This window comes from Pundamilia nyererei, unplaced genomic scaffold (genome assembly GCF_000239375.1).
Source record: "Pundamilia nyererei isolate P.nyererei 1_Seehausen unplaced genomic scaffold, PunNye1.0 scaffold00286, whole genome shotgun sequence".
NCBI classification, from domain to species: Eukaryota; Metazoa; Chordata; class Actinopteri; order Cichliformes; family Cichlidae; genus Pundamilia; species Pundamilia nyererei.
This window is the reverse complement of record NW_005187687.1, coordinates 92,329-119,486: the sequence shown is the minus strand read 5'-3', so window position 1 is coordinate 119,486 and position 27,158 is coordinate 92,329. Positions and strand designations below refer to the sequence as shown.

Here is a 27,158-nt window from a genome sequence, read left to right as displayed (position 1 = left end):
AGGGCCCGGTGGCGCCAGTGTCCGGCAGCCTCGCCTCTGTCAGTGCGCCCCAGGGTGGCTGTGGCTACAATGGAGCTGCCATCACCAGTGTGTGAATGGGTGGATGACTGGATATGTAAAGCGCTTTGGGGTCCTTAGGGACTAGTAAAGCGCTATATAAATACAGGCCATTTACCATTTAACAGGTACACTTCCATTAAGACCATTTCTGATGAGACTTCAGTGAGCATTAGATTTATTAACTGAAGGGACAGATGTTGTTGGTACAAAAATACTATTTTAAGTCTGTCAAACTGTGTTATCTGTATTATTTTTCATAGACTCATCTAAAGAAATTGGAACAAATAATGTGTTTTGTTCAGGCTCCTAGTAACAAAGTGGCTAAAGATACTATTTAAAATAGATTCTGTGTTATCCGTTACGTGTGGACACAACACTGGTCATTCCTTGTGTTATGTGCATTTTTTAAGCCTGAATGATTCATGGGTCAGTGTTAAGTGGCTTCATAATTAATGAATAAAAACATTCCTGTGAGAATGGTCCGGTACAAAAATGAGCAGTGATAAAGCAGCCAATGTCCAAAGAAAAACTTTGAAAGACCTTCAGAAAGCCTGGAAAACTAAACCAAATTAGTAATGGCTCAATACATGGTACCATCTATCAACTGTCCCCTGATCACTCCCAGTATTTCCCAAGAATGTGTGCCAAATGCATTTAAATGCAACACTTCTAGTTGCAAATAGCCAGATGTAACATTATCTGATTGTTGTGATAATTGTTGTAATCAGACTACTCCTTGCTCCATCCCTACCATATCCAATATTTATTAAACTTCAGTTTCATTTAACTTTTATTAAAACGAAAAAGGGTGCAACCTCTTACATTTATAGGGAACATCTTCTTCATATCCAAAATGTTTCCACTAGTCTCGTATGAAAGGTCCTCATGTAAATATTATGAATAACAGATTACCATAAGAAAGATACCAAATGTCTGCTATGAAATGCTGCAACATGACCATAAAGGAATGAAAATGATCTTTTTAAAAATCTTACTGAGAATGGAGAGTATACATTCAGCTTTTACCCACGTAGGATCCTTTGTTTAATTTCTCAATTAAATGATCTCATGTGACCATTGAGGGGCAGTATGGGAATGTTCTCTAAACATCCCAAATGTCCTTTATGAAAGTTTGGGCACAATCAACACCGTTAAAAACGTTACACAGACTCTTCTACATAGGTCGATTTTTATCCAGAGAATTCGTCTGAACCACATTTCCCCCCCAAAAACAGTGATTATAACGCAGCCATATCTAATGTTTTATAGACACAGAGCATGATTTGACACCTCATCATGCGCTGGCAGACAGAGAGCAAGAGGCAGAAATAGACAGACAGGAACGGAGAGCGACAAACGAAACAGACAGCGTAACAGAGAGACATCTGGAGTCAGAGCTGCAGACAACTTCGCCTCCTCTCAGCATCGCTATAATTATCGCCTCTGCCTCAGCTCTGGCACACTGTCATCATGTTAACACTCGGTATTGTACATTAATCACTGGGCCACAAACGTCTGCCACACAAGCAAATGCAAATACAGACAGACACACAGCCAGGCTCTCATATGCACGCACGCATGCACATACACACACACACACGCACACAGACATGTGCGGGGCAAGCTGTACAATTTGTCTTTCCCACTGGTCTATAATGGCAATGAGCTATAATGGGCTGGGTTAATGAACAGTGGAGGAGTAAAGTTTTGGGGATGGAGCCGACACGGAGCGTGTGTTTTAATACCATCACATGGCTCATTTACTAGCGCTGTGTGTGTGTGTGTGTCTGTAAGACCTCCGTGAGTCATAGCTGTCACTTCTGAAGCACCACAATAATTGCGTTTGGAAAACGAGCCCACTGAAGGTCAGGGCTCGTTTTTGCAGGGGGACCTGAAGGTAAAACCAATTACAAGTGTGGCGATACATTAGTGGTTTGCTGTTCTCTTGCATGGCTAAAGGTTAGACTCACTCAAAAACAATATTAAAACAGTAGCTGGCTTAAAATCCATAAACTTTTCATTTCAGACTAACAGAGCTGTCGTGTTGTTCGAGTGCTCTGATGGTGTAATATTAAGGCTGTTTCTGTGCCACAAACCAGTGTCATGTTACAGTGTCGCACACCTAATGTCAGTTTATTTGAGCATGAAATCCCGAGTGCTGCAAGAAGGTAAAAAAGCTGCTACCTCCTTAGGATTTGAATTTCTACAGCTTACAGATTTTGGATTTCAGCGCACTGGATGAATACATAAAGGTGAGTGGATTAATATTTGCTAAACAGTCCCTGAACACCTCTATCTGTCCTCTCTTTGTGCTTGCAGAGTGTCGTATGATGAAATCATTGATCTATGGGAGGATGTCAGGCTCTTTGAACCGAGGCTCCCCCAGAACTGTTGTCCAATCGCTGCGCAGCAAGTCGCCTGCATCTGGTAAGACAGCAAAAGTTTCTGTCTTCTTCTAGTCCTCTCTTTAAGTAGTTTAACACACCCTGTAACTCATCCCCTGCCTTTTTTTTGAGCTTGTGCATGTCTGCAGCACCTCAGATGCGTTCGCCGTGGTCGGGAGTTGTTTGTGTAATAATAGCTCATCGTCTGATTGCTTGGTGTTTTCTAGATCGTCACTTAATCGGTATCTCAGCGCAGTATGAATGAACACGATGAAATCTGAGCTCTGTGGAGTGTCTCGCGGCGTACATATGTGAGCTGCGCCTTGTTGCTTGAATGTGAATTCAAATGAGAATGTTTTCACAAGGGAGGAGAGAAAAAGGCAAACAGGGATGAGAGAGGTAAAAAGCAACAAAAAAAAGAGAGAGAGAGGGAGGGTGGAAGGAGTGAAGATGAGAGGGAAAGATGAACGGGGCTGGTGACTCAATCCTGCAGCTCCCAACAAGCCGTGCTTCACCTGACATACTAATGAAATGTAATAAGCTTGCACTGGTGCCTGCTCTTATTGTTTGTGCCTGAGAGTCTGTCTAGAAGTCTTTTTGAGATAACAGCAGACCAAACGTGTGTGAAAACAATCATTCTGATAGATGAATGCAGCTTTCATTAATGCACCACAACTGTTTGTGTGTGTGTGTGTGTGTGTGTGTGTGTGTGTGTGTGTGTGTGTGTGGTTGGGTATGTGTGTGTGTGTTTAAGAGGCCAAACATTCATTCAGTCTGTCTCAGAGCTGGCGAGAACTTGATGATTAGTTTAGAGCTTTGAACAAAATCAGGCATTGTCTGATTGCACAGCTTGAGCTTTGGTTGTGTGTAATATGCCTGGTTATGCAACAGTGCACTTAACTTTTCCTCCACACTGTAATCATTTTATGATTTGTACGCGTATAAAGACCTATTGGGGGTTTTTTTTTGGTAGGGGGGTTATTGAGTGGGTGATGCAACACACAGAAACTACTAAAGAAGAATTTGTTCCACCTGCTGCTGAAGTCCAGAGGCACCATTTATTTCTTTATTATTATTATTATTATTATTATTATTATTATTTTAACCTTAAATCGTAACCGTAACGTGACCACGCAGAACGAACGCGAACATTTGCTGCTGGATTTTTTGTTGACCTGAATAGGAAGAAGGATGTAAACAGCTGGGGTAAGGAGAGAAACTTCTGGATGCTGAAGGCTTGAAAACTTTGGGGAAAGGTTATGAGAGTGAGTCATACACCACCATCTGATCTCGCTGGCTGCAGCAAAGTCTGGAATAAAGGTGTATCCTGGTGTGTGTGTGTGTGTGTCTGTGTGTGTGAGAGAGAGAGAGAAAGAGAAAACAAGAGACTGGCGGAGGGAGGGACTGATTCGTCTTGGTTGCCATGGGAACATAGCACAGTAGGAGCATGTAGCTACAGACACAATGGCCTGTGACAACCATATATGGCAGGGACTTCCTGTGAAATGGCCTGCAGAGGGGAGAGGAGCTGACTGACGTTCGGCCCTCGCCCTGACTCAGAACGTCCCTGCGTTTTTTTCACGTCGCCAAAATGTTCACCTTCTGGTGTTGCTTCCGCTGCTTAACATCATCAAATATTCCCTGACTGGTGTTGACTGTTTTCTGTTTGTATTTACTCCCTCAGACATTGTTGGTCAGGAACAAAACAGCAGTGGAAATCTGTCTGACCCTGACTAACCTTCTGCTGCTCTATTTTATTCAAATGTTAAAAGCACATCGTGTTCCCTCCCCTTGAGGACAACATGTTCTGTTATAGTAGTGAACAACAGCTGATACTGCTGAACCAGGAGCACATTCACTTATCAATGTGTATGTACAGTTAGGTTCATATTTTCTTTGGACAAAGACACAATTATTGTAGTTTTCTGTGGATTTTAAATCAAACAATCACTGTGTGACTGAACCATAGACTTCCAGCTTTAATTCAAGGGGCTCAGCAAATGTATTCCATTAACTCTTTAGGAATCACTTTTTTTTATACACAGTCCCCAATTTTTAGAGGCTCTAAAGTAATTGGACATTCGTCTAACAAGCAGTTTAATGGCCATGTGAGGCCTGTTCTGCTGTTATTCCTTGAGCTCATTCCAAGTGTTAAAATTTGAATTTGGAAGCTGTTCACTGGACCTCTCAATATGAGGTCTAAAGATCCATTCTTAAAAAGAAGGAATGAACTGGCCAGCTCAGCAACACCGAAAGACCAGAAAGATCACAGAGGAGAACTAAAGTGGATGATCAGAGAATATGTTCCCAAAGAAAAACAACTTCATAACATCAAGCCAAGTCAAGACCAACACTCTTGGGGAGATAGCAGTATCATTGTCAAGGTCAACAATCAAAAGACACCTTCAAAAATATCAACAGACACTTGTGCAAACTACTGGTTTGGCTCAAGAGCAAGACATCCATCCACGTTAGGCTTTGCCAGAAAACATCCAAAACAGCCTGCACACTTCTGAAGCAAATTCTTTGGACAGATGAAACCAAAATGAACTTTGGGGAGGAGAAAAGTAAGAGAAGGAGAACAATAGCTGATGATCTGATCCACAGTATCTGCCAAACATGGTGGAGTCAGTGTTATGGCATGAGCATGGATGTCTGCCAGTGAAACCAGTTTACTAGTGTGTGTCGATGATGTGACTGCTGGTAGAAATGATAGCAGATGGACTGTGATAAGGCGTACAGGGCTGTACTGAAGACAGAGAGACCCACAAACACACATCTGAAGATGATGTAAAGGTCTAAAGAAAACACAGCATTTGGTGATATCTGTGGTTTCTAGACTTCAGGCACTCACGATTTTCATCTAAGCACTGAAAACAGTCTTTATATTTAAAATCATGTTATTTTGTTCAATTACTTTTGAGCGTCTGAAAATGGGGGACTGTGTCAATGTCCGATGACATTTGATAGGCGTTACTGTGATCAGGTCTCATCACTGGTAATGAAAATAAAGACAATGTATTTATTTACAAACTTTATTTACATCTAAAGTGTTGCATTAAAGGCAAGTTCAGTGGTGCAGTTTCCCAGTGTGTGCCGTCTCCTCTTGCTATGTGCAATTTGCAGGTTTAAGTATTACTACTGCTGAAATATTTGATCACAAGTGTTTCTTTACTCTGTTTTATATCATTCTGATCGGACATGTTATGGTTATTGGACTGCTATTTACAGATGTCAACTTGGGATTTTTGGAAATTTTGAGTATTTTGGGTAATTATAGACTACAAGCATTTAATCAGTAAATCAAGAGAGAAATTAACAGATTAATTAGCCGTGAAGCTTATTCTTAGTCCTAAATTAGAATAAATATAACAAAAACTGAGATCTGGGGAGCATGTGATCTTACATCATCAACACATTTTCTCAAAATAGAGACATTTTGAGCGGTAACCTGCTATTCCTGAGCTTTGAGTTCACAGCCTCCTGATATCAGGACACAAATTAGAGTTAGGTCTTTCAAATAAACATCATAAAAGACATCACATTTTGGACAGTTACATTCACTTGAAAGCCAAGGCTAATTTTCTCCATTGTAGTCCTGTGTGCACCAACGTATTAGTTAAAGTTGAATAAATCCTCAGAGTTAAAATGCAACAAATTACTCAAAAATCACTGTGTGATCATATTGCTGTTAGTTATGGATGGACATCTTCACAGTGGAAATAAGACTTCGACATCAGAAAGACTCTTGGCAGACAGTAGAAGTGTTATTTTTCATCCATGATGTCAGTGCATGATGACGATCTCCTATAGTTTTTAACCTTGCTCCGGGTCTTTGGGTGTGCTGAAAAAGCAGCCTTGAATTCCCACATTAATTTTCCCTTCAGCCAACACAGACATAAAATTCTTGATCACATATAATAAGCTGGACCTGAGGAGCTGCACAGAGCAGATGTGAGGCGAGAATTATCTGCAAGGTAGTGAAAGCCAGATAGTGAGTGCACGTAACACAACACGTGTGCTGCTAAGCACCACCTGGTGTTTTCTGTGTGTGTGTCTGGCTGCTCCTCATTCTGCACGTTTGCAGGGTAGACCTGGACACCACTAAAGAGGCACAGAAAAGCAAAACAAGCGAGCTATAGACAACCGCACACTCATACGGAGACAAAGAATGCGATCGGGAGAATCAAACTGAAATCAGAGCTTTTAAAATGTATCCACATAAGGCACAGGTGTGGTGTTTAGTCTGTTTAAATCAAACTCTGGTTTGTTTTCTGACTTTGTGCGGTTCGCTTGCTTGTGCAGGTGTGTCGACGCAGTGATCGCAAGACCTTTGGAGGAGTTGGTCTTGTTGCGTTTCTAAATGAACTCCAGAGTGGTTAGTTTTTGGTGTGAACCTCATCCAATCAGGATCCCAACCAGCTACCAGGTGTATGTTGTAAGTTATAGCTAAAAAAAAAACTATAACCCCGTGTGCTTTGCATTCTGAGACGCGGCAAGATACTATAGATGTGCAAAAGTCTACACCAGCTAACAGCTAACTGTGAAACAAATGCAAATGTTCAGTGTACTCCAATAGTCCAGGACACAGCACCTTTTTCCTGTATTTGCTTTTGTTCCTTGCATCCCAGACACATCTGGGCATTAAGGAGACTGTGTAAAAAAACCCCAACCAAACAAAAAAAAAAAACACGGGGAAAAGCTCCAAGCTCTTCCATGCTGAAAGAAGGTGGTTAGGATGCCTCCTGGGCAATTCCCATTAGAGGTTTTCCAGGCACCCCTCACTGGGAGGACACCCAAAACTCACTGGAGAGATTATGTACCACATCTGGTTTGTCTTGTCATCTTATCAACTTTAGATAATCAGAAGGTAATGGATGGATGGAGAAGTTATGTGACTTGTGTGGTGGGAATAGGCAGCAAACGATTAGGTAGAGCTACTCTACAGACCTGCTGTGCAGTATGTGGAGCAGGTCATCTACTGATAAGAATCCCTGGCTGCTCCAGTCTGCATGCCAAATATGCAAGATACTAACCCCAAGTTGCTATGAGTATGAATGTTTGTGAATGTTAGAAAGAAAGAACTTAAGCATAGAAGAAAGTGTTTATGTGAATGAGGCATGTTGTATAAAATACTTTAAGTGCTCCGGTAGAGTAGAGAAGCTCTATATAAGAATCGGTCCATTTACCACGAGTCTGGTTCACTCTGAAAAAATGCTTTCTTGACTAATCCCTAACTTTTTAACAATTTTACTGTGTTTTCAGAAGAAAGCAGCTATTCAGAAAAATCATTCTATTTTTAATAAGCATTAGATCTAAAAGGTTCACACTAAGGATTTGTGATAAACAGCGCTTGTATAGTGATCAACAAAGCAGTCACAGTTGTGTATTGCTCACAGTGAGCTTATACTCCATATAAACTGCAACACACAAAAGTGAATGGAATATATGTAAAAGCACTACTCTGTCGAGTATTGGATTTATGTTGGATATGTGATGGAGCAAAAAAAGGATGGTGCAGCCTTTGCGTTCCTTTATCAGACTAGAAAAACACGTCGTCTTTGGTCTCTTTCATGAACAGAAAGCCTTCTGAGAAATATGCTGAATCAATGCAGAACAAACAACTTCTCGTCCCGCTTCCCAGCACAGATGAAGTTTAACTCTCCGTCCTTGTACGTACCGAAGAACATCAAAGCTCAGAGACTTGTGTGCTGAATGTTTGTTAGGTGAATCATGCTCTGTCTCGCCGATGAATCATAATTGCACAGAAATAGAATAATTTGAAATTAACGAGAAGGCATCAAAGTGAAGGAAAATTAAATGTTATGTTACAAATTCCATTTAAAATTATTCAACCTTGCAATTTTAATGCGTCGCTTGGATGCTGCCTCGTTCCCCTTTCGTATTGACGGTGGTCGTATCTAGCATTAGTCTTTTGGTTGTGTGTCGGCAGATTGTTGCTTCTCAGGCTGACATTGTCACTCGAGCGTCGCTCTGAGATGATGTCACAAGCACACAAACCCAAAATAAAGTGAGAAAACATTTTGCACTCATACATAGTTTCTCCTTCCCCTCCCCTCCATTTCACCATCTGTCCCCCGGCTCTCCTCGGATGCCTCATGTCAGCTAAAATTAACTGAGAAGTGCAGATGTAGTGAGGAAGAATCGCTCTCTCGCTGCCTCGGCGTCTCACCTCGTGCTTTCCGTCATAAGCGGCTCCTCGTGAATGGAGAGACTTCACGCTGAAGTGTTTGGGGCAGCTGACCCAAAAATAAATGCAGGGTGTCTCGAGAGGATTCCCTGCTGGCAGCGGCAGCTTCTGAACTGTGAACACATGATGTCTGCAGCCTTCAACACATCTCTTGCTCGGAAAAATCCAATCATGAAAGGCCCGAATGTACTTTGAGCAGAGGGGATGCAACAGATACAAAACAACAGCACTAAATGCATAAGGACACATCCTTTCAGGCAGCTTTGGTGTTATGAAACAGAGCTGCTCTGGTGCTTTTATTGACTTCTGTTATGTCATTTGAGAATTGAGAATTGAGTCATATGAGAATTTGTAATGTTTCACTGTGTTGTCCCAAAACCTGCCTTCATGCATGATTTTATCTATAGAATTTGCTCAAATATGCTGAAAATGTTCAATTTTTAGAACAGAGTGTGCATATTTGGATCTAAGAATAAAGGCTGGATACACACAAGCTTCCAAATTCCTCATATGGAGGAGGATGTGAGCCGATGACAATGTAGAAAATCAAGATCACACATTTTTCTCTTATACTGACATTATTAAATAACAGTTTTAAACCACTGTGCTTGTTTACCCATACAGCTTGTAATAGCTGAATGTGTTGCTGCTGGGTACCATAATTGAGCAGGCATTATTTTATGCTTGTGTGAATTAAATTGAATTTTTAGACGCATTAATGTCTCGACTTGAGGAAAGGCAGTGTTGGTCTATACTTGGTCTGCTCTGTCACAGAAATGTACAGTTCCCAGATGAAGAACGGTGCTGTCTTGTTTTCTACTTAGGAACCGAAAACACTTTAATTAACTCGCAGGCTTTACGTCGGCTCCGTGTAATGGGTTATTTAAACAATGAACATTGTACTGTCACACTGCTCGTCAATAGCAGTGACAGATCTCCTGGATATACTTCACATTCACTCTGAGGCTGTGTTTTTATTTCTTTTTTCAAGAGTCTTACATAATATGCAGCCAGTGCATCAATCAGGGCATCACTCAGCAGGAGACAGGAGCACACGAGGTGCTTTTCAATCTTCGATACTAGCCCAGCTCACTTGTCATTAATATTATTATTATTGTTGTTTTTTTTCTAAGCATAACACTTGCTGCATTTAACACAGTAGGTGTGAAAGAAGCTGAAAAACAGCGTCTTTTTGTGGCTGCATTGTGGCCAAATTGGTATCCTTACTCCAACAGTGGATCTCCTCATGTGTGAATGTTGAGTCACGCTGGAAAAATGAACCTAGAAAGAAAACAAGTTACACTGAATTCATTTGGAACTGTTCGCTTTACAACCTGGCGACACATACTGGGAGAAAAAACCTGCCTGTGTATCACAGCCACAAACTTCTCCATTAACTGGTCTTACCAGAAAGTCTTCCAGAGCTTTTGTGGTGGAGTTGTTTCAACATTTAGCCTAAGGTGGGCCCATTTTACAAGCACTTTTTAAATGACCATAATCCTGTTATTGTTGAGACAAAACTCAAACGGTTTCTGAAAGTAGATAAGACGAGCTTTACGGAGATATTTAATGTATCATAGTAGTACAAGGCATTCATAAGGCACTGTTAGCTGAACACTGATAGAAAGAGATTTCATCATCTGTGTGTCACCTTGCTGTAACTTCTCAACCAGTCTGGGCTAGAGAGAAAATTCAAATGCTTCCTGAAGGATGAGATTTTATTTTTTTCATTTACAGCCAAAATTAGAAAATAGCTCCAGTAGGTCTGGGTGAATCTTGTTTGCAGTATCCTCTAGTTTGGCCATGTAACTTGAGGAATGATAAAACCTAAAGACATGCAGAGGACGCTGGTGCAATGGCTGCTGCTTTGGGTGAGACTTCTAATAAATAGAAGAATTATTGTTCTTGATTTCTCCTGAGGATGTTTCCACGAGGAAGTGTAAAGCTCTTAAAGTAGGACAGGCTGCTCCTGAGCATTACAGCCTCCTTGGTTGGATCTATATCTACTGCATTAGTTATATTATCAGTTCTAATCCGCCCCTTTCTCAGCTTGTCTCATATAAGCAAGGAGGCCAGTGGATAGATATTTAAAATATAGATGTCATTTTTTTGTACTACACCCCCCTCCTCTCTCTCTCTCTCTCTCTCTCTCTGTCTCTGCTCACTGGTGCGCGTCAGAGTTTGCGCAAGCAGCCTCTCCGCCTCTCTGTGTAGTACACTACAGCCCTGCTCCGTCTCTCCCATTCACCACAGTTTATTATCACACTCGGACGGAGCGAGTACAAAGGTGCTGTTCTTCCTCCTCCTCTCTTTATCCCATTTTGGATTATCACTGTGCTTTTCATCATGCTGGAAGTGGAAGGTAGGAAACCATCCCATCCAGGAAATAAACCCCTGTAATGCATGCAGCTTTTATAATACCATTTCCCCGGGTAACGTAAAACTTGAATTGTCCCTGGATCGGATCATTTTTGGACACCTCTGATTGTGTCCGCCGTGTCACCGCAACACATGCCAAGCTGCTGACTTTGTAAAGTGTCGTGTAGGGATTTTTCTGGTAAGAGGTCAGTGAGAGCTGCCGTTAAAATGTTAATGCTTTTGTTGTGTAACCAGGAGGAGTGTCTGCCTGTGTGCGTAACGCCGTGATGTTGAATTTCATCAATGAAGAGCTTTAGGAGAAGGGTTTCTTTATTTTTTTATGTTTTAATGATGATAATGATGATGATGATGATGCCGATGATACGTGTGATACAGCGGCAGATGTTATATCTTAGTCTCTTTTGTGCTTTCCTCCTTTGTCTTAAATAATTCAGAAAGTTCTTTGATCTCAGCAGGAAATACACAGACTTGTGAGCTGGGCTGAAATTGTATTTAGGTGAACGTTACAAATAATAGGAACTCTTTACATGCTGGAGCTCTTTATATCTCAATGCCAATATAAACAGAGCTCAGTGCTGGCAGCCATAGAGAGGAAATTAAACCGCATTTTTAAAAAAGGGGTGTTTGTATTAAGTCTTGTAGTGTTTTCTGAATTCTGCTCTGAATCTCTTCAGGAAGATGACATATGCCTTCAGCTGAACTCAGTTGCGTCTCTGACCGTTTTTGTATTCTCCAAGCAGCCTCTTGTTGCCAAGAAACAATAAGTCATGTTTTCAGTAAGATGAAATACAGGCTGGTGGGTTTTTTGCCGGTTAATGATGCTCCTGGATTTTTCTTTTCCTCCCCCTGCCAAACTGCACACAGGATTGGTGTGCGAGCTTGATTAATGTATGTTCTTGTTTAATGAGATGCTGTTGCTGGGTTTGTTTTGTTAGACTGAAAAAAGAAAAAAAACTAGTGTGGACTTCGGTGCTCTTCTTTATCTTTCTCCCTCACTCTCTCCCTTGCTCTCCTCTTCCTCTGCCTCATTCATGTTAATGGAGAGATGCTGAGGGCGGAAGTGTAGGCTGTTGCTAGACACTAATATAGCTATTCTAAAAAAATAGGCATTTTCATTTAAGGAGTCATCTATTACAATATTTATGTGGTTTTTTTTTGTTTGTTTGTTTTTTAAAGTGGTCGCTCCACTCTCATCCATCCTGCTCCGTTTTTTCTCTCCTTTCTTTTCTCCCTCCAGTGAACGGGACGCCGGCCAGTCAGCTGTCAACTCCTCATTCGGGAAAATCTCCCAGCCCCTCCCCAACCAGTCCAGGCAGCCTTAGCCGACGTAGGGTAAGAATGGGAATACACGAGCACGCTCGCAAAGCACGCACTAAGAGTCAGCCCGTAGCATTTAGTGACTCCAAATCACAAAACTTATAACACAATTATTCTATTTTCTCAGGAAATGGACAAAGCCGGGACTGAGCATAGGCCGACTACATCTTAGAATCACTAGATTATGAAGAAAGCACAACTTCCCAGCATCTTTAGTATTTCAGACCTCACCCAGTGCTGCTCTGGGCTTCCAGCAAGGCAAATGTTCATTTCATTTGGATATTATAGCACATATTCTGTCCCTCATAAAGAACTCTGTCTGCCTTTGGTGGCTCAGCACTGAATAACGTTAACACCGACCTGTTGAGAACACCTGATCTGTCAGTCGGTAAATTGTGCAGTATCTGATATAAAGATGAGACTGGCTGATTGGCAGTCTGCCCCAGTCTGCAGTGTGTTTTTAATTTCCAGAAATTGGATTGCATTCTTCTTCACCTGCTGGGCATTGCATTGCATTTGACCATCTTTCAGCAAAAAGATGCAATCAGTACACACTTCTGATATAGAATTTCTTTTGTTTTTTTAATCAAGTCACATTATTTTGTACATGTCGAGTTGTGTAAATGATGTAGAAATACATTTTATACTAGTCTATTTGATTATTTAAGCCCTTTTTTGTCATGTATGCCTGTTAAAGTACCTTAATAGCAGTCTGTTTTCTGTAGCTAACAAATAAAATTACTGCTGTGCAGAGCAGGAGCATGCAACTCAAAGGGAAAACTTCGAATTAAATATCTCGACTTCGTGTACACTGTGCGCGCGCGTGTGTGTGTAGATGCTTATATCAAAGTATTTGTTAATCCAGTCTTTGACAGTGATGTGGGTGAGCTTTTAAGAACAGCTCCAATCCCAATCACTCAGCTTTCTGACAGCATCTCTTAAATTTGCGCTTAAGCCGACTGCTGTTTTAGTGTCTTCTCCCTCCTAAACAAACACTCGCTAGCTCAGTTCACCTCAGCCTCTAGAATACCGAAATACAGATACATGTGTATCCACACAGGCTTCTACTCGCAGGTTTCGTGTGTTTCTAATGCGCACTGATTAAAACTCACTGCACGTTCTGCCTGACTGCAGGGATGCAGCTATGATGTATGTTGCAACTATTTATTTACACAGGCGGATTTTATGGGAGGAAAGCAGAGGGGGTCATTACCTTTTATATAAGTATGTGTGTGCGTGTGTGTGCGTGTGTGTGTGTGTGTTCATGCATGACCGTATCCTCAGTCAGCGTAGGTTAAAGAGTCCATTCCTTGGGTTTTCCTGTGCTATTTTCTGTGAATCCGGAAACATAGATGAATGGCAGAGAGTCTGAATCCATCAGTGAGAAGTTATATTGACGCAATCTGAAGGTAACCCAGGATAACAGATCAGCTATGAGCTGTAGCTATAACAGGGCTTCCACATTCATCTGAATTATGGAACTGGGTCATTATAGTTTACAGTGTTGAGAGGAAATGTTCTGGCTCGTGCACACATTTATAAGCTCTACCTCCCTTTCTATGTTCTTTGCTCTGGTTAAATAAATGTGGGGCAGTCATTGTAGAAAATGACCCCGCCCACTTTCTGCCTCTTCCACAATATGAAAATCCAGTGCTATAAACGCAAACACACCACCTATCCTTTGGTTTTCGTAACCTCCTTAAACCTTCTTTTCTAGCCCATTTCAGAGCTCACTGTTGCAGCAGTTACATTCTAGTTGAGTGTCTGTTTCTCAAAGAGGGATTATTCCAGCCTCTGCAGCAAGCCCGCGATGGCTTGACTGCTGTAAGGAGGGGAAGAAGCCTCACAGGCCATTATCTCTTCCTTCCACTCTGCAGCTCCACGCTCTTCAGCCATGTTACGATGTAATTCTCCTCTCCACTTCTTACTTCTTCTATCTACCCTGTTACAGATTTCCTCCCTGTCCCTGTCCCTTCCCTCCCCGACACCTTCTAATTTCTCTTTTACAGTCGTTTCCCAGTCATTCTCACACCCACCCCCTCCCTCTCGCCTCCCCATATCAAAGGGTATTAACCTCATGGGGAGAAATTATATTCCATCATCTCTCTTATAGATGTTATTTAATCTTCTTTGAGAAGGAGGCAATAAGTCCAAGACCCTAATTTGCACATTTCCTCCTCTCCTTCTTTGTGATTTGCGTGTAAACCCGCACGAATAATTACAACTCTGCACCCCTTTAAAACTAGCAAGTAACATTACCAACCCTGAAGAGCAATCTGAGGCTTAGAGTGGCTAAAATAACACAGATATGAGGTTTAGGTGGTAAAATGCAAGTTAAATATAACAAATAAAAGAATGAAAAATCTATTTCCTAAGCAGCCACAGGGGCTCAGTGACCTACTGTGAGTGCTGTGTTTAACAGTTCACCTCGCTGGACCATGCATTTAAACACTTAGAGGCACTTTGCTGCTTGAAGTAGGTTGCTAGCACATCTAGGACCATCACAACCTATTTCCCCAAGCAGAGACTACAAACATAGCATTGCACCATTGCATGCACACGTCTTCAGAAGAAGGTGCATGCATAGTAACTTTCATGTTCGTGCACACTTCAGTGGAACACTTTTGTACAGAAAATTTGTGCACAGCAGCTTCATGCACACTCACACATTTTGTGTGGTGTTTTGGGGTTTTTTTGCAAATTTGATGCTCTCTGTGACCCATTTTTACTAATTGTCAAGCGACGCATGAAAGTCTGGTCTACATTCACAAAATCGTCCCCCTGCCCGCCGTCCCCCCGCCCTCCACTTTGCACTTCTTATGAGCTTTTCAAGGCCGCTTGCCTCAGTGAAAGCACTGAGAGCATCCTAAATTTCCGTATTAGTTTTATTTTCATATAAGATCTATAGACACATTATTCCACACAGGCACGCACCCACAACAGTGTTTTCTGTCAATATCAGCTCTGAGGCATAATTCAATGTGCCACCGAGGTCAGCGCTCTTCGCAGTCTGTCCGCTCCATTTGGTGTGAAAACAAATAAACATACAAAAAAAGACAATGCATTAAGAGGAGAGAGTGACAGATCGAAGGCGACACTAACAGAAGGTCTGTGTCGCAGCAGCTGTGATGCATTTAGGAGAGTCTAAGAGAAACAGAGTGCTAATTGTTATCTGTAGTATCACCTTCATCCTCCTCTCACCGTTCATCCATTCACATCCGTAATCTGTTGAATTGCATGCTCCGTCTCTCATTCTCAGCGTTCATGTTATGTGTCGGGTGATTCATTTTGAAATTATTTGTGTGCGAGTATGTGTGAAAGGAAGAGTGCCGACTGAAACAGAAAGTGCGCATCGTGAACTTCTTATAAATGTCTCGTCTCATTCCCACGAGTGTATTGTTGCTGAAGATTGTATTTGTTATTTTTGGTTGTAATATATTTCTTATTATGTGTTGTGTTTGATGTCATTAGTTGGCTTGTTTCTGTGACTGTCAAAGAGACCGGCCGCATCACACGGTGGACTGACCCGGAAGAGTGTTTTTTGCCTTTTTTTCAAGAATCATTTTTTGTCTTTTGTTTGTTTGTCACACGCACAAAAACAACAACCACAGAAAAACATCAGTTATCCAAATTACTCACTAATGATTCAAATAGCACTCGCATCTAAAAAGGCTTGATGATAATTTTGGCTCTTTCCATTAATGCGGATTTTTGTAAACATGTCAATTATCCACATGTTGTCGTGGTTCCATCGTGCGATGCTGCTCTCTCTTTTTGGCTCATTTTTGTTTTTGTTTGCTAAATGTGTTCATTTTCATTTGTTGACGTCCTCATTAAATTCATTGTCATTTCATTTTCATTTCGTGGTCTTTATTCTCTTAACTCGACACCGTCACTCATGTTCCTCATGTTCCATCAGTACAGCCGTGGGGATGGCGATTTTCTTCTGTAGCACATTTATCAGTGCTTCTCCTTTGTTAAACCTGCCTGCTGTGGGCATTCAGCAGAGCAGAACAGCTATTACAACACAAACAGTCTCAGAGGAGCAGTTATCTTTCATTGCTCACTGCTTTTACTCTCAATTTCATATATATATGGGCGGGGCAGCCGAAATCTCCCCTTCTTCCCTTCTTTAATTTTCCCTGAAGTATTTAATCACGTTTCTGTGATTTCCTGGGATTGGAGTCCATACGGATTGTGATTAGGAACCTTCACTGTGTCCAACTGGCAGAGCAGAAAGACAGAATCCCCCAAATGGTTTTGATCTTTTCATGAAAGTCAAGTAGATTATGTTTTCTGTCCGTCTCCCGTACCCTGTGTTCTTGAGGAACAACAAGAAGGAAAAAAGTCCCATTAGCATCAAATCTTATTCGATTTTTACCACCAAAGTAAACACTAATAAATCTTGCTTCTGCTGGATATTGCCTGACAGGGAAAGCAAAAATAAGAGGTCTGGCTCTGGCAGCCTGAGGGACAGAGACCAAGAAAGCCTCGCTATGTGTGCTGTAATCAGATTCAAACAGAGGCATGAAGGACAAAGCTGGCATTACGCTTAAGTTGGTTATGTAAATGTGTGGTGCATTTTTTAATGCTCGGCTCTACAGTTGACAGATTTCCTTTCCAGCCGCGGAATGAATGATTCTTTCTTTCTGCTGCAAACCTACTTCTGAGATGATGCTCCACATTTAAGGTCAACTGTGGACATCCTGTTTAATTCCTATTTATGAGCTGATCAGTATGCAGTTGCTGAGTGTTGCCCTCGCAGGTCTGAAGAGCAGTGGCTCCAGTCATGATGTAAAAGGTTTGTCAGTGTCGTTGTGAGTCATAGTTACAGAAAAGGTGTAGAGATGTAGAGCTAGGAATAGTGTATTGTGCAACAGGGAGAAAGCTGGAGTGTCTAACAATAACAAGACAGTTCCTGCCAAATCTCATGATCAATATCAGCCAGACCAGACTCCATACATTTCTCTGCTGCTTCATCACTCCACCTCTCTCCCTCTCTCTGTCTTTCTCTGTGTTTCCCACTCTGTCTGTCACCCCATCTGTCTCATCGTTTTCCACACAGAAACGAGAGACTCAAATTTCATAGAAGGCTGAACCTATCGCTCAGCCCGCAGACAGGAAGTGCCCATATATAGGCTACCGTCTCTACACTGGAAGCTGCTGTTCTCCTGTCTGTGAGCAGTTTCCATAGCAACAGTATTTTGTTTCCCTCAGTGGCAGGAAGCGAGAGAGAAAGAGAGAAAGAGAGAGAGAGAGAGAGAGAGAAAGAGAGAGAGAGAGAGAGAAAGGAGTTCAAAATGAGAAAGCGAGCTGAGGACAGCACTGGATGTGCGATAAGAGCACAAGAGAGGTAAATATCCAAGTTGGGATGAGGAAATAAAAGAACAGAATAAGGATGTTTTTTGAGATAAAGCACAGGAGGGTCATTGGCTTTATGGGTATTAAGTGGGTTTTCTTGTTCCGGGATGAGTGCCCAGCCAACAACAACATTACATAAACCAAACTGAGCCTGACTCACAGCTACATTTACCTACGTGGTTTTCAGGTCACAGCAGCTGAGATGAGTAAAAGAGCAGACAGCTACTGTGGCAGAGATACAGGGCAGATCAGCTCTGCAAATAGTTTTCAGATCCAAGTCATTACAGGCATGGCTTTTATCCCAGTCTGCCAGGACAGCAAGCTCCCCGGGATTTACAAATGCTTAGGACATTTCTCTTTCACTTAAAAAAAAGACATTCAAGATCACACACAAATGTTCTTTTCTGAGCTTTTAATCACAGACTGTATGTAAAAGATGGAATTAAACGCCGTGACATCACCCACAGAGTTTAAACATATCTTTAAGACTCAGTTTTGATTTTAAGGATATCGTCATGTTGTCAATTTTTGGAGCCAGAAGTCACTGTGTTTGAACAATAGGGTCCAAGTCCAATATTAATTATCAAACAAAATCACAGACAGCAGATCCAGCTCAGTGACTTGAAAGAGCAAATGTGAAGCTTAGCAGGCAGCAGTCTATCACGGTGAAAAGGATTATTGATGAGCGATTGTTATACAACGGAAAGCAGCAAAATACATCTGGCTACACATGTAATGGGAAAAATGTGTCATGTCCTGGAGAGGTCGTCCATAATTATGTAGTTGAGTCATGCATGACGCTCACAGACACAGACCATCTACAGAGCAAACTGCACTTGTTAATAATGCACAGTGGCAACGTTGCTCCACTTATATTTTAGAGGAACTGCAATGGTGCGTGTTGCCATCACTGGCCAGCCTGCGTCTTCCAGCTGCAGCTAGTGGATTTATTCAAGCACTGGAAACGCCCCAACCCCGAAGACTGACTGTAAGCCACGAGAACGGATTTGAGCAGAGGAGAGATTAGTAAAGAGTAAAGAAGGTGGTAAAATCCACCAAACACGTGAAAAACGCCACCTTCCAAACAAAACAGGATGAAAGTCTTCTAGTGCAGTAAAAGACTGAAGCAAAACAACAGAGTTTGGCAGCGAGGAGAAGAGAAAGGTGCACAGGAGTGGAACAGACACAGAAATACAAGAGGGGTAGATTCCCATTTACAGTCCCGACTAGATACTCTCCATCCTTGTTGCTTCCATGACAACCAGACAGAAGGTTACAAGGTGGAGGGCATAATGAGTTTTTGTCTTTAGATAGATAGATGCAGACGCCTCTTCTCATCCTCTCTCTTTCAATTTAATGACCCCCCACTTACTATCCAGATGAAAGGCATCTGTCACCGGAGCCCATGTTTTTATGATTTATTAAAGGTAATCGTAAGGAGTGAGAAAACAGGGAAGAATTACTTCCAGTTGTGAGGTGAATGGAAAGGAGCTTATTTGGATGCAATCATCTCTATGATATAGACACACATAGGGGGGTTGCTGGCTTATATGCAGATCAAGTAAGTCTGTTCGGACTCGTTTTCAGATTTTTTTTTTCATGAGTACAGTATAGACACAGCACAGGGCATTACATCAGAAAGATGCGCAAACACAGCCACAGCAGTAGGGCTGTTGTGAGGATAAGGCGGGTTACACAGTGTTCCTTTGTCTATTTTTGAACATACATATTTGTTTTGGCTAGGACTGTAGCAGAAGGGACTGTGATTGTGTTTGTCTGGGTTTTTTTTATCGTGATTATGGATTGCAAACTATTTTGGGTAATGCCGCAGATTAGTAATAAACCCCTTTTCATCCTGCTCTCTACCCTGTTCCTTTCTCTGCAGGGGTCCCAGGGTTCTTCCACCTCTCTGTCTTCCACTAAAGGTTCGAGCCCAGTGGAAGATGGTGATGGACTCGTTCCTGAAGGTGAGGAAAAAAAGCTTGCTTTGTGCTTGCAAATATCATGCATGTCTGAATCATGCGCGTGACCTTTGACGCGTCCCTTGCCTGCATAGCATGATTAGTACACGATGCTTACGGCAACTTTCCGTTCTTATGCTGTCTTACTCACCTCTCTGTGACACTGCTTTGAAAGGCTGGAGGATTTTTGGTCTCATATGTGACATTTTCATCTTTGATTTTATTTATTTATTTTTTTTAAAAAGTATCCAGAGGACCTTTTTTTTCCCCCCTTATAGATCTTTTAAACAGATTCATGAGACTCATTAACACTTAGCTGAGCATCGACAAATCATGCCTATTTGCATCTTGATTTATAAACAAAAAAGTCTTCTGTGTGATGTAATTGCAGACCTCACTGGCTGTAAAAATATGAATCTTTTAGATTTAAAAGGTTTCTGCTATTTGCTTATTTTTACATTTCAAGTCTGCAATCATAGTACAGTTTGTTTAATTGTGAAGGTTTTTAAATCTACCTTTATGTCTTGAAGAGACTGGTTAGACAACAGTTGATAATCAGACATCATAGCTTCCTCAGCATATATCTGTGTATATTCTATGGTGCTAAACTGTGTAAACCAGTTTATGTTCCCTCTAAAAACCAGTGCTTCTTCTCTGCAGCTGAAGTTCTAGTCAATGAGGTTCCAGCTGTGCCGTCCTACATATCAGACCGTTACAAGGTGGGGCGAATGTTAGGAGATGGGAATTTTGCAGTCGTCCGGGAATGCACGGAGCACTCCACAGGACGAGAGTACGCTCTGAAGATCATCAACAAGGGCAAATGCAGAGGCAAGGTAAACAAACATCCACCGAATACGACCCAAAAAAGGCAAAAATTGTACTGACACGTCAAGAAGGCTAAAGCTCCACATAATCCTAACTTCAGAGGATAAATTCTTCCTCCTTTCACCCCATCCGGGTGAGGCAGATGGCCGCCCCTTCTTGAGCCTGGAACTTTCTTCCTGTTAAAAGGGAGTTCTTCCTTCCCACTGTCACCAACACGTTTGCTCAAAGGAGGTCATGTGATTGTTGGCGTTTTCTCTATTTTCTTTGGACTGTTGTGGAGTCTTTACCTTACAGTTAAAAGGGCCTTTAACTATTGTTGTGATTTGGCATCATTTGAAAAAACTGAATTGAATTGAAATTCAGTTTTGATAGCTCATTTTTTTCCACCCATAAAAGAATATTTTGCATTTTTAAAGTAATATCCCTGTTTTGCTTAAAGACCCGCTGATATCTTCGGGTTAATGTGCAACCTTTATGGGATGGATGTAGAAATGTACTCCAGGGTGCTACTGAGTTGCTGTAGAGAGGCACCAACAAAGGTGTGACATACATAAAATGAAAATCTTCTAAATGTCAGGCTACTCTTGATTCCTTTACTGAATGTCTTCCACTTGGCTGAACACCTGAACTTCTTTTTACCAGGAGCACATGATCCAGAACGAGGTGGCCATACTTCGCCGGGTCAAACATCCAAATATCGTCTTACTCATCGAGGAGTTTGACACTTACAACGAGCTCTACCTGGTCATGGAGTTGGTCAAGGTGTGTGGCCATGTTTGCACACTGTTACTTTATGAGTTTGTGCACCATCTGCTCCAGTTAGGAACGAGCAGTGACATTTTGCCAAGCTGAGATAACGGATGGGTGTATTCTCTTACAATACAAGGGTGATCATCATTATCTCAAATCTACGACTTAGAGGAGCAGGGAGGCAGTAATAGTGACAGAGACAGAGGAGCGGCATTCAGCCTGTGAAGCAAATGATGAATTTTTCTAACCAGTCACACAATTCGGGACTAGAGTGAATCCGCCAGTGGCCCCGAGTGCTCGTGCGCTCGCGTTCTTCATTCTCTCTCGCTCTCTGAGTCAAGAAATGTTTGTGCATAATTCAGGAGCCAGGAATGTGATCCATCTGTTCGTGCTGTGATGTGGAGTACTACAGAATATAGATGAGAGGCAATTTGTGGAAGAAGTGTGTGTACTTGTGAGCATGTCCAAAGTAGGAGGATCAAGAGGAGGCTGTGGATGAATGGGGTGAAAAGAGTCGCTGCTAAAATAACAGGGGCCGAGAGAAAGAGAGAGATAGATGAATTGAAAGTAGAGGATAGGCGCAGAGAACGAAAGAGAGAGAGAAAATGAGTGTTCTTTTGCTTGGTCCTGCTCAGTTCAAGTCCTTTAGTTTAAACTGTGGAAAAGCAATAATGAGGCAATAATGTGATCAGACAAAATTGTGTTGCAATTCCAGGGAAGGCTCATTCCTGTTTTTACAAGCGGAAATGATACCCATAAAAAACAGTGAGGAGAGGATTTACAAAGGACTGATGTAAATCCCATCTTTTGGCTTAATTTCTCATTGACTAACTTCAGCAGCCACGTCCCAAAACTTTGCAGAATGCCCCCAAATTTACAGCAGTATATTCATGTTCGTGTACTTTTGGGCCTCCGATAGCGGAGGCAGAGAAAAATAAGTGAAATGTAGTAGCTAAAGCCTGAGCTGGCATTTGACAACTCTCATATTGAAACAGCTGCCAACGAGCAGGTCAAAGCCTTACAGTGTGCTGTGCTGTTCGAGGATAGAGGGAGATTCAGCACTATTTTAAGCCTCTGTTCCACTTAGTCCACTCAATGAGAGAAACGCAGAGGGAATGAGAGGGAGATTCGGACAGGATGAAAAATCAGAGAAAAGAGACTGAGAAAAGCCTAAAAAATGACAAAAATGAAAAGAAATATTAACGCGCGGGGGGGGTCGTCTTTCAAGCAAGGTCAAGAATTAGGATTTACCCCCCACCTCCTTGCTGCTGCTGAGCAGACAAAAAAGTCTTGTGGTTAAATGAAGTTTTTAGCCTCTTTTCAGAAAAAAAAAAAGGCAAGCAGCTGTGAAAATTTGCAAGTGAATCTGTTCTGCTGGTGCAAAAAACACCAACCAAACTCTTGTGACATCTCCTAATACTGACCCGTCCATCATGTCTTGTCCACAGGGGGGAGATCTGTTCGATGCCATCACCTCTGCCAATAGATACACAGAGAGAGACGCCAGCGGCATGCTCCACAATCTGGCCAGCGCCATCAAATACCTTCACAGCCTCAACATTGTCCACAGAGACATCAAACCAGAAAACCTGCTGGTGAGTGGACGTCACGCAGATTGCATACATGTAACTTGGTGCGGCACTGGTGCACTTCCTCTCCTTTCCCGCCGCCTTTCTGAATGATCAGTGAAGTAATATCACTCACTACGGGGCCCTCCCAGAGCAGAGAGATGACTCATCCCTGCTGCCCTCACACCTTCTGCACGCTCCTTCTCCAGCCTCCCTCGTTTGTTCTTTCCTTCCCTCCTTCTCCCTTCTGTCAAACTCCCCATCGTCCTTGCTTAACTTTAAATACCGCTCTTTGCCCCCCTACTAGAGATTGTCTGGGCAGGAGTCAAACTTCAGAATCCAGCTTTTTAGTGGCCACATTTAAACCTAGTCAGCCAATTTCCTGTTTTGCTTTTTCTCTCCAACGAAATAAGAAAGCCTTGAATGGTTAAAAAAAAACAGTGGCCTTCTATTCATGTAACTTTTTGAAGGTAATGACATGCAGATTACCCCATCCATGTAGCAGACACCCAGCAACACTAACATTAGTTTTATTTTTGGCCACATAAATGCTTTGCTGCGTTAAAAAGCTGGTCGCTCGCTTCGTCTGTGTCTGTAGGCGTAGGGCAGATAGAGTAGCTACAGCTGTGAGCTGTTAAACAACACACTGAGTGGTGAAATTATTAATAGCAACCCCCATCACATAATGTGTTTTAAGTTTGTTTGTTGTTTGTTGCCCTCATAATAATGCTGTACATTATGATCCTGCTTCTTTTTTTAAAAACATTTTTGCATTCCTGTGTGTTTAGGTGTACGAACATGCAGATGGCAGCAAGAGCCTCAAACTGGGAGACTTTGGTTTGGCGACCGTGGTGGACGGACCCCTCTACACTGTCTGCGGGACCCCAACATATGTAGCACCTGAAATCATTGCAGAAACAGGGTGAGAGCTGCAGCTGCATTTAGCAGGCACCTTTAAGATCAAAGTATGATCACTATGACGGCCAACATATCTGTCGTGTCTTAATCCATTTACAGTAGTAGATATTTGCCTTAAAGGTCATGCTCTGCACGTTTTCTCTATGTTTGCTTTGATTTAACCTCTTTTTTTTTTCAGGTATGGTCTTAAGGTTGACATCTGGGCAGCTGGAGTCATCACCTATATCCTCCTGTGTGGTTTCCCACCCTTTCGGGGGTAAGTTAACAGCAAGCCCTACCCTACATTTCTCCCTCTGCTTTAGCGCCTTTCTTGAAAGTGTGTTATGCAGGACCCTCTACTGGTCAGCAGTAGTATTGCACCTTTATTTGTTGACTCGCTAATTAATATTTGGTTGATGCACCCATTCATGTGAACTTTTTTTTTTGCAGGAGCAGTGACGATCAAGAAGTGCTTTTTGATCAGATACTAATGGGACAGCTAGAATTTCCTCTGCCCTACTGGGACAATGTGTCAGAGACCGCTATGGTAAATATCTGCTGTATGTCTGATTGGTGTGGATGGATCTACATGTTATAGAAAATCCAGAGTAAAAAACTAACTGCTTTTTACTTTTTGGGGGGTGTAGGAGCTGATTCGATCCATGCTGGAGGTGGAGGTCGATAAGAGATACACTGCCCTCCAGGTGCTGGAGCACCCCTGGGTCACTGTAAGTACAGTGTCAGTAAATCTGTTCATTTCCTTTGTTTTCACCAAAACACTGAATTTACTTCCTCTCTCCTCATTTGTCTAATCCAGGACGAGGGTCTGTGCGAGAATGAACACCAGCTGTCGGTAGCAGGAAAGATAAAGAAGCACTTCAACACCAGCCCAAAAGGCACTGACACCACTGCAGGAGTGTCAGTCATTTCTGTAAGTAACCATTAGCAACCATCTAAAGATGTAGCTGTTACACTGAGTTGCATCAGTTTGTAGAGAAATCAGCAAGTTTTTCACGTGGCGTTTAGATTGATTGTGCCGATTTCTCTTTTGTTGTTCAGTTGGATGACAGCTTTTCTATGCAGAGATCTGGGTCGTTGGATTTCTACCAGCACCCGGCCATGTACTGGATAAGGTACGCCAGGTTTCCATAGAGACACGACTGGGTCACAAATCAGCGAGAAATCAAAACAGACCAAAACAGTGTCTCTAAAATTGATGTCTCCCCCTCCTTTGCGTGCTGCCCCGCTGACTGGCTGCTGCTGTGCTGCTTTGACAGCCTCATGTTGTACTTTCTGTGCTCGGCTTTTTGCTTCTCTCCTTTCATCCCTCGCTGTAAACACAGATTTCATTCCTGCATTACCTGCATCGTTATTGTGTGTCACCGGTTAAAGCCTTGTCCTCTGTGTTGGGTCACCTTTTTATCGGTGTCCCCTGCTTTTCTTTAGTGTGTGTGAGTAACGACGTGCCCAATTAGAATCACCCTTGCTGATGATTCTCCTGCACATCTCGTTTGCACAGTTCATTTGTGAATGAACCCTTTCTAAAGAAATAACCCTGCGGTGTTGCTTGTCTGAGTGATTTGCTGTGATGTTTTTGTCTGATGTGATGCTCCCTCACCTGGTTACCTCCTCAAACACCAGGGCTCGTTACTGAGCTCACATTACCTGACTCCTCTTGTGTGACTGTGTCCCCTGATTTAGGAGGACCACAAAGTGCATTGTTATAAAGGTCACAGAACTTAAAGTAACATGGACACTGACTAGAGGAATTAAAAATAGGCTGGAAAAAATTAACAGTGACTTAATTTATGAATTATTTGGGTTGAGATTCCCAGTTTTCCAGCACGACAGAGTTTAGTTTGACTGATTAGAAGTCCTGAACATGATGGACCTGAACTTGTGCAGATGTTTCTGATTTGTGTTGTGATTAAAAAGTGATATCCAGAATCTCCTCTTTATAATATTTACTGTTCCTGAAAAATTAAACAAGAATGTCGAACCTGCCTTTATCCGAGAGATTTATTGTGGAAAATTAGTGGACTTTTAGATAGACTGTTCCTCAGATGCACAGCTAAACATAACATTTCAGAAAAGAAGAAACAATTGTCAGTGTCCATGGTTTTTCACTTCCTTGTTAATGTCCAATTAAATATTCATTAGTAACTTAATGAACATGTGCAAAGTTCTTCTGCTCCTCCTTCCTGGATAATCCACTGTGCAGCAGACAGATCAGATCCTCACCTTTTCCTCCTTCTCCTCTCTTTTTCAGGCCACCCCTCTTGATAAGGAGAGGCAGGTTCTCGGACGAGGATGCCACCCGGATGTGAAACCGCTGCCGCTGCAGATGATGCCAACTGTGAATTCAGTAACAACAACAACAAAAACACTACGGGCGGAGCCCCCCAGTTGCCTCCCTGGCCTGCCCACGGCCCCTCCCTCTCTGACCCCTGACACTTGCTCTGACCCCTCCCCAGACCCCAGACTCCCATCCGACTCTGATGACATCTCCATCAGCTCAGCCAGCACCGCCTGCTCCCCCAGCTCGCCCTTCTAGAGAGCAGGCGAAGGGGAGTAGGGGGAGGAAGAGGAGGAAGGTGTGCAAAGGAGGAGGCGGCGAGGGAAAATCCTCATCCAGCTCCTCCCTCTGCATGTGGAGGAGGAGGAGGAAGAGGTGTCAACCCCTTTCTCCCAGTATCTCTGAAAAAAAGAAATAAAAATATCAACAGAGAACTTCACACTTCCCTGAATCCAACTTTCCAAACCTGGAGGAAAGATGGACCAAGGGGTGGATAAGAAGACGTTAGAGAGGTTGGGAGAAAGATTCAAGAGGCAACAAGAAACAGGGATCGAGAGGAAGAGGGAAAAGCCAGAGTGAGGTGAAAGACTTTTGTTGATTTCTTTTTAACATTTTCTCATCTGAGCACATGTTGTAGAGCTCAAGGAGCAAGAAAGGGCTTTACCCTTCAGTGATGATCCGGGCTCGACATGGAAACTTCCTCAAGGCGGAACAGCTCTACAAGGCAATATGAGAATATGGACCAATGTTCATGTTTTATTGAACCTTATTTATTCATACTTTAATTCACAGCATTTTTTGATATGTATTTCTCTTTTTCATAGAAAAAAAACAATGTTTTTATTGACTTCTCCTTAGAGCTTGGTGGATTTAAAATAATGGCAAAGTGCTTAGAAGTAGAGTGCAGAAACGTTTTAGTAGGTGACAGCAGACGTGATGAAAACACAACGTTGGAAAGCGAGCTAAAACACGTTGGGGAAGGATTTTATGGTTTTTTTCAGTTGCAAAATGTGTTTTAAAAATGGCTTTGATGAAAAAAAAAAGATGAAATTGTGCTGTGACGCTGTGCTCAACACAGTTTCGGCGCTGCCTTCCCCCGTAACGTTGGATCGCAGTCATACAGTTTACATTTTACACAGACTGCTATTC

General features: G+C 42.3%; 1 protein-coding gene across 3 annotated transcripts in view; it reads left to right on the top strand.

Annotated features, from left to right (window-relative positions):
* The window catches only part of dclk1a (doublecortin-like kinase 1a), a 45,841-nt gene extending 19,038 nt beyond the window's left edge, over positions 1 to 26,803 (top strand). The window contains exons 5-17 of one of the 3 annotated variants that reach the window (XM_005750745.1): positions 2,380 to 2,487; positions 12,272 to 12,366; positions 19,598 to 19,679; positions 20,334 to 20,506; positions 21,141 to 21,260; positions 22,697 to 22,843; positions 23,605 to 23,738; positions 23,913 to 23,990; positions 24,164 to 24,260; positions 24,361 to 24,441; positions 24,531 to 24,644; positions 24,773 to 24,846; positions 25,983 to 26,113. In XM_005750745.1, coding sequence (XP_005750802.1) covers positions 2,380 to 2,487; positions 12,272 to 12,366; positions 19,598 to 19,679; positions 20,334 to 20,506; positions 21,141 to 21,260; positions 22,697 to 22,843; positions 23,605 to 23,738; positions 23,913 to 23,990; positions 24,164 to 24,260; positions 24,361 to 24,441; positions 24,531 to 24,644; positions 24,773 to 24,846; positions 25,983 to 26,040 — 1,361 coding nt within the window. In that variant the 3' untranslated portion in view covers positions 26,041 to 26,113. Of the gene's footprint in view, positions 1 to 2,379; positions 2,488 to 10,861; positions 11,018 to 12,271; positions 12,367 to 19,597; positions 19,680 to 20,333; positions 20,507 to 21,140; positions 21,261 to 22,696; positions 22,844 to 23,604; positions 23,739 to 23,912; positions 23,991 to 24,163; positions 24,261 to 24,360; positions 24,442 to 24,530; positions 24,645 to 24,772; positions 24,847 to 25,982 lie in introns of those variants that run through there. The other 2 variants (XM_013915318.1, XM_013915319.1) reach the window with 2 other exon arrangements.
* Positions 26,804 to 27,158: the final 355 nt, after the last annotated feature.